General features: G+C 36.4%; 3 protein-coding genes across 9 annotated transcripts in view; 1 reads left to right on the forward strand and 2 right to left on the reverse strand.

The window, feature by feature from the left end:
- Nucleotides 1-12363, reverse strand: part of LOC105210283 (protein lin-54 homolog) — a 107811-nt gene that overhangs the window by 51626 nt on the left and 43822 nt on the right. The gene's annotated exons all lie outside the window — the stretch shown is intronic.
- The window catches only part of LOC105210279 (synaptic vesicular amine transporter), a 61655-nt gene that overhangs the window by 32234 nt on the left and 17058 nt on the right, over nucleotides 1-12363 (forward strand). The window lies entirely within an intron of this gene.
- LOC105210277 (uncharacterized) lies at nucleotides 2594-8234 on the reverse strand. Its single transcript, XM_054234097.1, has one exon. It carries the CDS (start codon nucleotides 6517-6519, stop codon nucleotides 6106-6108), a length of 414 nt encoding a protein of 137 aa, XP_054090072.1. The 5' UTR covers nucleotides 6520-8234; the 3' UTR covers nucleotides 2594-6105.

Raw genomic sequence — 12363 nt, forward strand, 5'->3', positions numbered from 1 at the left:
TACTTCACTTTTATTTTTACTCCACCTACCATACGCAGTGCTGCCAAGTCATGAATAAAATACGACGACGTCTCATCTTGGTGGCGTGTGGTCGTAAGAAGTAGAAGAAGGAAGTAAGCAGAAAATAAATATTATCGCACCACTTAATGTAATGAATGTGCTATCTTGCGCATTTCCTTTAGTGGCTCATCAATGCTTTAATGCTTCGTAATTCGTGGGGTTCTTCTCAGCTATTAACTTGATTTTTTCTTACATGTTGTATTTCATCTCGAGGTTTTAAAATGTATTATGAGTGGAGAGCAGTGAAATGATTTGTGTTGAAATTTTATAGCTTGTGAATTAGAAGGTTTTCGTCCCCTGAACCAAGCCTAGAGATATATATATTATATTAATTGATAGAGCTAATTGGGCAATTCTCTCTCTCGCTTTTTTAAAATAGCTCAGAGGTTTTCGTTACTATTTTTCTTGTTCGTATTAAATAGAGTTGGGACATCATACTTCTAGATCTATACGATCACGACTATTTTCAGCAAATATTGCTTTCCGGCAGAAAATAAATTAAGAAAATCAACTTTTTAAGAAATGCTTAATCGATGAAACTTATGTGACCGTTCTATATCTCTCTCTCTCTATTCAAACAGTTCCAAGTTTCTCGCTTTTTTTTCGTTGGAAATGTAGTTGGAACCATAATATCATAACCTTCGAGACCAATATAAGCTAGATCAATACGATCATGACACTTTTCCGCATTTCTTTATGGTAAATATTGTTTTCCAGAGCACAACAAAAACAGAAAACAAACTTTTTGAGAAATATTGAATCGTTTATGGAACCATTCTCTGCCTCTATTTGTATTCAAACAGTTCCGAGTTTTTTATTATATTTTTTTTTCGTTGGAAATAGAATTGGAACCTCGATATCATAATTCCAGACAAACATAACTTAGATCCATTTGATAGTTTGAATGGAAGGAAGCTCCAAATTTTTCGTTATTATTTCATTTTATTCGTCGGAAATAGAGGTGGAACCTCGGTATAATAATTCCAGACCAATTTAACCTGGATCTAAACGAGTATTACTTCTTTCCGTTTTCTTTATGGTAAATATTGCTTTCCGGGGAACAATAATTTCAGAAAAAGTAATATTTGAAAAATTATGCGTTTTTTCGAAGTCGACAACTACACAGTTCAATATTTTCGAAGTAATATCCTTAATGAATTGAGATCTTCACTAAATGGTCAACAAGTCCAAAACGTGTAGCTACGATCCACCGATATACCAATTCTTTCTCTCTCTCTTCTCAACTTCCAAACACTTTTAACTTAAGTGCTTGGTTCAAATCACCTCCATTAAATAGAATACCAGTTATCATAAGTACTTAGAAGCATCTCAATCCAACCCTCACCAAATACACCCATTAATTTAATCCATGCGAGCATTATTTATTACTTTATTATGCAGTTGGCCGAGTGAAAACGAATGTATTTACAACTCCATACATATGTTTAGCGTAGTTTCACAGGTCAACGAATAATTTAGTGCTACATAAGATGGCGTTAAGTTGATTTAGGTTGCGATTTGATTTATGTCTACTACTTCACACACTCTACGCCATTTGGAAAAAAACGCTTTTTTTACTTTATAAATGTCTTTCACTTGCTATCCTACATAAAATTCTTCTTAATTTCACTTAGTGAACGCTATTTGCACTTTTGCCATTTCCTCTACCGGTGCGTGAGTCTTAACTTTTTGGTTAGTTAAGAAACTATTCGCCATTTGCTTACTTCCTTCAACCGCTCTCATTGTTCTTTGCTGAATGTTCTTCAATGTTCTTTCATCATTTGCAAATGCACAAAAAAATCGCTTACTTTCTCTTTTTTGTGATTTCTTTCTTTTATTTTGTTTAACCACTTGGCATTGCCTTCTTTGAATGCTTTGACATTGACTTCCGTATTTGTGGTGACTTGTTTCAACAAGTTGCTTCAATTTAATAGACAAGGAGTGACTATTTGTTGAGGTGTGTGGTGTGGAAACAGTAGGGTCTGACTAATTGAAGATTATTTTTGACAATCTCAAAATGAATCCATGGAAATTATGATGTCTTAATGATATGGTCATCATTTTTACATGCTTGTTATTTAAAGTTTACTTTAATATTTTTTAATGAAATCTATTTCTTTTAGACCCTTATAATGACCCTTAAAATTCTCAACCGTTTTAAATTGGCAAGCGATTTTGAATTATAATTTTTTATTTAAAACATTGTTTGAGTCAAATTATAGCTTTCTAACCTCTTCTAGCTATATCAAAATTTTGAGTGTATTTATGATTCGAAGAAGCTGCTCGGGGCATCTCTCTAAATGTGTGACTTCTAATTTCATACTAAGCCTAAATGTAGGCAACAGTTTGTCACGAAGTTTGTAACACCCAGAAGAAAGCGTCGGAGGCCCTATAAAGTATATATATAAATGATCAGTATGTTGAACTGAATCGATTTAGCCATGTCCGTCCGTCTGTCTGTCTGTATATATACGAACTAGTCCTTCAGTTTGCAGATGTTATTTTCTCTTCAAGAAGCTGCTCATTTGTCGGAACTGCCGATATCGGACCACTATATCATATAACTGCCATACAAACTGAACGATCGGAATCAAGGGCTCGTATGGAAAACTTCTGCATTTTACTGCATATCTTCACGAATTTTGGTGTGAGTTATTGCTCATAGAAATAATTTAATCTCCGAAAAAATTGTTCAGATCGGTTCACTATAGCATATAGCTGCCATACAAACCGAACGGTCGGAATCAAAGGCTTGTATGGAAAACTTCCGCATTTTACTGCATATCTTCACGAAATTTGACATGGATTACTGCCTAAGGTAATAATATAATCTCCGAAGAAATTGTTCAGATCGGTTTACCTAATAACCTTAATGTTTCTAGCAAACAACCCGGCTAAAAAGAATTAGTAAAATGTCTTCTTTTTTTTACTTACGTCTTTAGATTTGCTTAAACTAACTATGTGTCTAAAAGAAATGCACCTGTGAAGGGTATATTAGCTTCGGTACAGCCGAAGTTAACGTTTTTTGTTGTTTTTCACATTATTTTAATTTTTTTCCATTTCTTCAAGCATTTACACACTGTACAAAATACAAAAGTTCACTTCACACTCACTTTCCACTCATTTAACAACATTTACACACTTTTCCCCTACCTTCCTGCGCTTCTTCGTTCGGTAAACAGTTTTGAGAAGACATTTCTTCAAAGAAAATATAAAAAAAAGAAAGTAGAAGAAAAGAATCCAAAAGTTTTCACGCAAGCAATTCCTTTACGCCAAATGCTTGTAACGGCATTAGCTGCACTCGCAGCCACTTGTTGCTTTGTCAGCGGCGTTTTCGTTTTACCCACATGTTTACGCAGTAGAAAAAAAAAGAAAAGAAAAATACTTTCAAACGCTTTCTCCAACCATCCACTATGCTATGAATTTGTAATGCCAGTCACTTGAGCTATTTCCACTGCTGTGTACGCTATGCGCCAACCACACGAATTCTACGCCATTCCCCGCCTTATTATCCTGTCGCCAATGCCGATTTCAATGCATCAATTCCACTTGAATGCGAACGCCATTGTTGTGCGAGCCTTTGCTTGTGCTTGTGTGTGTTTGTGTGTTGGTGTTTTCAGTGAATTGGCTGCACTTGGTTTGTATGGCATTGAGGCGTTCAAGTGTTGCCAAATGCAAACAGAAGTTCGTACAATCGACCGTCCTCCAGTTGCTCGCATCCTGCGTGTAACCCCCGCTCCGACTTCCCTCCTTCCACTTTTAAAGCCTCTCTCTCTCACTCCACAACTGTCCACACTTAAGTAGCTGACCATGTCGCTCTTACAGCACTGTCCGTTTCATTATGTCCAACCACTCGACATAAGCACTTCACTTTCCGATTCGATTTACTGTCACGACACAAATGAACTGCCAACACCGGATTTGTACGGTACGGAAATGCCCGCACCACATACCTTATAATATTGACTCTAGAGCTCGATGTGCTGTGCTGAAATTTATTTATATATTTATATATGCAAGCATACATCTGTACAATCATACATATCCACCTTATATTTGTTTAATTGATTTCCTCACCCCCGCCAATCAATTTTACCCTCATCCATCTCGGTCGACAGCTTGAGTATTCGCTTGTGTGGGCTCTGGGAGTCGATAAAAGTGCGTGAAAGGTTAATAACGCAGACAAATATCACTTCAAGTTTGATTAACGCAGCTACTGTGCTATGCAATCGTATGTAGGTATGTTTGTTTGGTGGCAACAAATGGTCTTGGTATAATTGGTCTACCAATTATGTGGTGACGGCAATTGATTTCATTTGGTTTGCTGTTGATTTGTCTATGTTGAAGTGGATTTGGAATTATATAATAGCTCCCTAGTTAATTCCTATAGAGGTTAAAAGTGGCGTGTTGCTTGAGATCGAGATCCACCCTTTCCCAATTCCGAATGTTTATGTTATGTCTTCCTATGTATATTAGGACCTCGTTTTTTTTTTCAAAGGATTGCTTTAGTTAAAAGGTAAAATTTTCTACTGAAAATATAGACATTTGAAAATTCATTCTACCATATACATTTCGGCTCCCAATTGTGCTGGGTTATACGGTTTAACAAATCGGACATATTGGAAATAAAAATTATAAAGCGTTTCCCACTACGATAGATCGAAATATAACTTTCCAAACAGTTCGAGAGTCGCCTGGGTGCAGTAAGAGATCGTGATATATATTTAAAGACGCTTCAGACTTGTCCTAACTCTTCACTCCGGACAGTCACAGGTCGTCTCTTGATGTCTCCGGTCGAGCACTTACACAACGGTGCCTATATGCTGCCTGTTAAGGAGCATAATGAATTGCTCACCAAGCAGTTTCTATTGGAATGCTTTCACAGTAACCAACCCTGCAGTCACTTGCTGGAAGCTGAGCCGCCTCCCAGAATATTCATCCCCATCTAGAGTGTTTCCTAAAATACGTCGACGTCTTGCACTTACCGCCCGGATTACGGACGCATTTGACTACCCACAAGCACTGAAGGCCATTTATAGATAAGCTATTTACACCTTCCTTGACTCAGACACCGAGCTCGAACTGCCCCGCCAAAACTAGAGTAACCCTCGCGGAACTTCGTTCTGGCTACTGTAGTAGATTAAACTCCTACTTATCCAGACTGTACCCCGAGATAGCCAACATATGTCCGGCATGCAATGACACTAACCACTTCTTTGCATGCCCAATTAACCCCATCCAACTAACATACCTCTCCCATTGGTCCGAACCTGTCGAAACAGCTTATTTGCTGGGCCTGCCGTTCGATAACTTCGACTATAATTGATTTGTGCTTGTCGTTTCAAGTAGGTCTATATAACCGTTACAACAACAACATATGTTTACAACAAAAAAGTGAAACACTTGCTTTTAGTTTACGAAAATGATTATATGTAAAGCTTTATTTAGACGAAATTTTCAAAATTGAGCTAGACTCTAATATACTATATGTATTGTATAAGTATCAATTACTTCGCGCATTCAGAATTTTTTTTGTTTCATAACCTTAAAAGTAGAAAACAAACAGATTTAAAAATTAAAAAAAAAAATTATTCTTAAAGACCAGAATATCTTATTAAAATATTTTTTTAAATGCATAAAAAACATATTCTAAAGAAAGTGTTTTTTTCAATTTCAATTATAGAATATCCTAGAGGGATAGCTGTCAAAGTAAAAACAACAAGATTTTAGTATTTTTACTGAAAAAATAGTGAAATTGGACCGATGGAATATTAAAAACATATTTTTTACAATTTCAATACTCAATACTATCTCAAACTTAAAACTTAAGACTTCAAAGAAAATCTTGACAAGTTCAGAAATTCGAAATAGAATATCCAAAAATGTAGCAAGTCAAGATAATTAAAAAAAAATGTTTACTTAAGTATTCAAAAAATATATATTGGAATTTCAATACTTTTTTTTTGAACTTAACTTGTTTTCTCAAAAAACGGCGGCTCATCATATACATATGCATCTTCATACAAATAACCGTACAAAGTGATTTTACAAATCGCCAGCAACTTTCGCTCCCTGCAATTCGGCAATATCCACAGTTTCTGCTTTATCCAAAGTCTTTCTACTTTCCACTCCAGCACGCTTTGAACTGCTCTCCTGCTGCTGTTGCTCCTCGCCTTCCGTTGCGGCCTCAGTCACATTTTCATTCACATCTTCCTGAGTAGACCCCTGTCGTTTCCCGGCACCACTACTGCCAGCGCCACCGCAAGAGAAATATGCATTGATTTGCCGCTGTAGCGCCTCCTTATTCACGCCCGTCTCCAGTATTTGCTTGTGTATCATGTGACTGTAGCGCTTCTCGAAACTGCGTTGATGTGGTAAAATATCGGGTACCGTCGAGCGACGTTTTTCGGGACTCGAAGTGTTGCTGCTCAAATTGCCATCCATGCTGTCGTCCGACATGGTTTCGATCGCTCGCTCTTCACTTTTCACGCGCTCCCACTCTTTGTATTATTATAGTTGGTGAATTCAACTTTTTTATTATTTATCGATTAATTTAGCGGTTGTCTTTTATCGATTTTAATTATTATTATTTTTTATTTTTATTTCTTGCTTTATTATTAGCTTTTCTTATTATTCTTGAACTCACTAAATCTTATTTTTTCGACTTCGCGCTGTCACTTCGCGTTGCCTATCACGATTGTCGTCCGTTCGTAGGCACAGCAAGTACTAGAATAAACCGTAATTTGCGAAAAACAACATTTTTGTTCGGCGAATGAATGCCACTAAAACAACAAAAATATAATAACAATGTCCTTCCCAGCAACTCAAACTTTATACTATTTAGTATAAGCGCTTTTGTTGCGCATTTTGGACATGTCATTTGGTGGCAGACACATCATCAAACGTACATACATACTCGTATGTTTATATTTATATCATACATTATAGTCCTGCAGCTAACGAAGTCATAATAAAGCAACAACTAAGTTTGACGCGCAACAATAAAGAGACAAATTGCCATTTCATTGATGACGAAGTTGGTTGGTGTTTTAAGAAAAATAAAACTAAAACAACATATGCGCCAACTTATAATTTCATAGACCCGCAAGACTAACTGCATACATTTGACATATGACATTTTAATATATATATGTATGTATGTATATGTGCATATTAAATTTGTAGGGCTTATAAGCCTGCCTGCCTGCACGTATACCACATGCATATATACTACAACTACAACCACAAGTATTATTTTCGAAAAGGTCACCCAACTTTTGTACTTAAAATAATGTAGAAAATCGTGCAACAGCACGCATTCAACAGCCAATCATGAGTGACTCACAGTCGCGACATTTGTTTTACCAGTGACAGCTGTGGTGGGTACAAGGTTGGGCACCCCCTAAAGAAAAGTGAATACAAAATTAAGAAATGTTGTATTTGAAGCTCGGGAACTGCCGAACTGCCAAACTGATTTTGGACTAGACTTTTAAGCCGCTAATTCGTAACCCGAAGTGAAGTTCTGATAAAGCATGTCGCTTCGAAGCTGGAGAGGTCTTTCAGTGTGGAACTTTTACGTTTATTACATTCTTCTTTCGACACACTCCTTCGAAATTCGTCTCTATGGACAATATAAAGCGCAAGTCTGCACCCGAAAAAACCGAAAAATTTTAAAAATGTTTAGACAGTGAAAGATACCTTCCAGGGACGCATTCCATGAAGAGTGGAATCGATCTCGTGTTCCAACCTCTCTTCTAAGTTAGTAAAAACTCATTGTCGGATAAACTTCTAAGCTCATATTCTGGGTGAGATTGAAAAAAATGCTTACGATATCTCTTAAACCTTACAGAACTGGAATGATTCAACAAATATTGTCATCGGACTATCCGAAAACGGAAAACGTGCATAAGTTAAAAAAATATTCAGACAGTTGGAAGTATCTTCTAGAGACCCATTCCATGAAAAGTTCTAACCTCTCTTCAAAGTTAGTAAAACTTCATAGTCGAGTAAACTGCTAAGTTCATAATTAAGGTTACATGAAATGGCATATCAGCTCTCTAAAACTGGACAGACCTGGGATATTTCTTTTCAAATTTACCGAACTGCACATTTTGATTGTTCGGGTATTTCATTTTCATAAGGTTTCCCTTCTCCAGCTAGAAACTCTTTAGGCTTTATTATAGTGTGCGCGAAACACCACAACCCCCCCCCCCCCCCCCAAAAAAAAATAAAGAGAAAAAATGAAGTACTTGAAGCTAGGGAACTGCCACTAGGCCTTGAGCATGTGCTTCTTGAAACGCCAACCCGATTTGGGACTAGCCCATAATGGTGCTAATTCAGAACCCGAGGCGAAGTTCTGCTATAGCTGGTATTTTTTTAAGCTAGAGTGGTCTTTCAGTACGGAACTCTTATATTTATAATCTCTTTCTGTCGACACGCTTCCGAAATTCATCCTTATGGATAAAATAAGCCTCGAGTTTTCTCCCAATGATACTTATGGTATCATTAGAGATTGATTCCAAGAAAAATGGGGTCGGTCTTGCGTTCCAAGTTAGTAAAACTTCATAGTCGGATAAACTGAGAGGTTAATAATCGGAATTCCCTTAAAAAAAGGGTTATTATCTCTATGAAACCTGGCAGATTTGGAGCTTTCCTTCGATAATTTGCCGAACTGCAAATGTTTCTTCAAACTTTCTCAAGAAGTTCACCCAGCGCACAAACTTTCGACGATACCATTTTTCGACCAAGATCTTAAGTCCCCCAACGACCTTTTTTCCAACCAAGTGTTCCAAGTTAGTAAAACTTCATAGTCGGATAAACTGAGAGGTTAATAATCGGAATTCCCTTAAAAAAAGGGTTATTATCTCTATGAAACCTGGCAGATTTGGAGCTTTCCTTCGATAATTTGCCGAACTGCAAATGTTTCTTCAAACTTTCTCAAGAAGTTCACCCAGCGCACAAACTTTCGACGATACCATTTTTCGACCAAGATCTTAAGTCCCCCAACGACCTTTTTTCCAACCCCTCCCCTGGTCATAGCCACACACACGTCTCACACCAACCAATTACCAGCAAAAATCAACAATCAACAAGCGCTGCCACTAGCTTAAATGGTCGTCAGTGAAGTACTATGTAACTAAACTTTCTTTGCCTGTAAACAACAATAAAACCAACAAGAAACAAAACTACGAATAATCAAAATGACTACAACAACGTGAGCTCAGTGGCGACAGCGGATTTATTGCATTTACCTTTTGTAGTTTGCCTATTAAAATTATATTTTTGTATCACTTGTATTTCACTTGTGTTGCCTACCTCAAGGCGCTGTGGCCGTTGCATGCCAATTATTTATAACATTTTGACGGCTTTTGAAATTTCGCAGCAACACTGAGAGTGTGGCAAAGCGCGTGGCATTGTCATATGTGTATCTATGAGTATATGCAAAAAAAAAAACGTGTTGCCATATGCGTGTTAATCAATATGTGTATTCTTAGTTATGAATAGCTAATGTGTAGGTTATATTTAGACAGTTTCATACTATTTTGTTTCATTAATTAATATAAGGTAGCTAACTGTGCGATATTAAGGAGTAGTATACAATTGGTTGCAAATTAACTAGTTGTGGACTAGTTGGATGTAACAAAAGGGTATATTAAAATAGTTTTAGGTATTACACAAATTATAAAAATATATAGAGACTATGGTTTAAGACAAAAAATATGAAATTCCCACATAAAAATCTTTGTTCTGCTCGATACATTCGAAAAAAATTCGGTGACAAGATTTTCCTGCAGGGTTTTCTAATAGACTTATTTTTATACCCTGAACAGACAGGGTATGTTAAGTTTGTCACGATGTTTGCAACACCCAGAAGGAAGCATCGGAGACCCTATAAAGTATATATATAAATGATCAGTATGTTGAGCTGAGTCGATTTAGCCATGTCCGTCTGTCTGTCCGTCTGTATATATACGAACTAGTCCTTCAGTTTTTAAGATATCGTTCTGAAATTTTGCAGATGTTATTTTCTCTTCAAGAATCTGCTCATTTGTCGGAACTGCCGATATCGGACCACTATATCATATAACTGCCATACAAACTGAACGATCGGAATCAAGGGCTTGTATGGAAAACTTCTGCATTTTACTAAATATCTTCACGAAATTTGGTGTGAGTTATTGTTCATAGAAATAATTTAATCTCCGAAAAAATTGTTCAGATCGGTTCACTATAGCATATAGCTGCCATACAAACCGAACGGTCGGAATCAAAGGCTTGTATGGAAAATTTCGCAGTTGACGTGGTATCTTCAAGAAATTTGTTATGGATTACTGCGTAAGGTAATAATATAATCTCCGAGGAAACAAAAAAAACAACCCGGCTAAAAAGAATTCGTAAAATGTTACTAAAAGAAATGCACCTGTGAAGGGTGTATTAGCTTCGGTACAGCCGAAGTTAACGTTTTTTCTTGTTTTATATAATTTTGACTTTTATGTGTCTCGTATATGACCACCCACTATCCTATATAAGCCAGCATATGAGCTTACATACAATGTACAATGTATGATGGAGTGCTTTTATATTTACTTTATGTCCCCTTAGGTTACGTATACGCCCTGTGGTGCTATCGAATAATTGTACACAACAGACCAAATAAAAGTCTTCTGTTTCTATGTATGCATTAGCTTTTCGTATAGAGGATAGTTTTTGTTATGATATGTTCGAACTGTTAGGGTTCGATTAGAATAGGACAAATTGGGTTAGATATGTGTTCAAAAAATAACGGGAATTTTAAAATTTCGCGGATTTGGAGGGCCAAATTGTCAAAAATGTTTATTATACTCTCGCAACAAAAGTTGCTAAGAGAGTATTATAGTTTTGTTCACATAACGGTTGTTTGTAACACCCAAAACAAAAAGCAATTAAGATATCTTGATGAAACTTGGCACACTTATTTCTTGGCACCATAGGAAGGTTGCTTTTGAAAATGAGACCACTGCCACGCCCACAAAATGGCGAAAACCGAAAACACATAAAGTGCCATAACTAAGCCTAAAATAAAGCTATGGAAATAAAATTTGTTTTGAAGGATCGCACTATGAAGAGGCATATTTGGATTCAATTGTAATTTTGGGGATGTGGGCGTGGCCCCGCCCCCAAATATGTTTTTGTACATATCTCGCAAACCAATAGAGCTATATAAACCAAACTTTCTGCAGTCGTTTTCTTCAGCCACTTCTTAATACAGTCCAAAACTAACGAAAAACGTCAGAAAGACTAAATTTCACATAAGAAATGGCAGATGGAAGCTGCACTCAGATTTTTTTACAAAATGGAAAATGGGCATGGCGTTGCCCACTTATGGATCAAAAACCATATCTCAGGAACTACTCGACCGATTTCAATGAAACTTGGTTTGTAATAGTTTCCTTACATCCCAATGATATGTTGTGAAAATAGGCCAAATAGCTTTACAACCGCGCCTACTTCCTATATACCAGAACTTTGAAGACAATCTGAATCGTTTACTTTACAATATATAAAGTAAGTACTACTGAAGATATCGGTGCAGAACTCTGCACAAATACTATGTTTGTGTGGCAACCCCGTTCTAAAAATCGCCGAAATCGGACCATAGGTTTTCAAGGCCCCATATATCGAGCACGAGGACCTCGGTGCTACTAACCTAATATTATGGTTTCCAACTTTCAATGGACTTTATACAATATATATGACGAATATGTGGATCGAATTTTGTATTATATAATAAAAATAAAGTTAAATAAATAAATTGCGAGAGTATAAAATGTTCGATTACACCCGAACTTAGATCTTCCTTACTTGATTTTTTATTATGTTAGTAGATATGCCAGAAGTTCTTACTTTGTCTATAGCAACTGCTAAGGTTAGAGGATTTTTTGTGAGCTTGACGACTTTCTCATATTTTCAAAGAATAAAGAAGAATCTCAAAGGGCCTTTACAATCATACGAGAGATCTCTGAAAGAATCAAAGTCTATCTTAAAAATCGAGTTTGAGAAGTGTTTCGACGATTCGGAAAAGCGCTGGTATAAATTCTAAGGGGATTATTTTAAAGGCAGCAACAATTATGTAGACGAATGAATAAAAATTAAAAAAAGATATTCCCGTAATTTTTTGAACACACCTTGTACAACCTATATACAGATATTTGCATCAAGTATCTGACCTTTTAGCCTTTTCGTCGTCTGTATTGCGCAGTAATTATAAAGACAATAAAAGATTTTAATTCACTTTTGACATGATATCAATCATTCCAGTCAACC

Source organism: Zeugodacus cucurbitae, chromosome 6 (genome assembly GCF_028554725.1).
Source record: "Zeugodacus cucurbitae isolate PBARC_wt_2022May chromosome 6, idZeuCucr1.2, whole genome shotgun sequence".
NCBI lineage: Eukaryota > Metazoa > Arthropoda > Insecta > Diptera > Tephritidae > Zeugodacus > Zeugodacus cucurbitae.

Coding starts and splice junctions, on each gene's coding strand:
- LOC105210277 (XM_054234097.1), bottom strand. CDS start 6,519: ATGTCGGACGACAGCATGGATGGCAATTTGAGCAGCAACACTTCGAGT.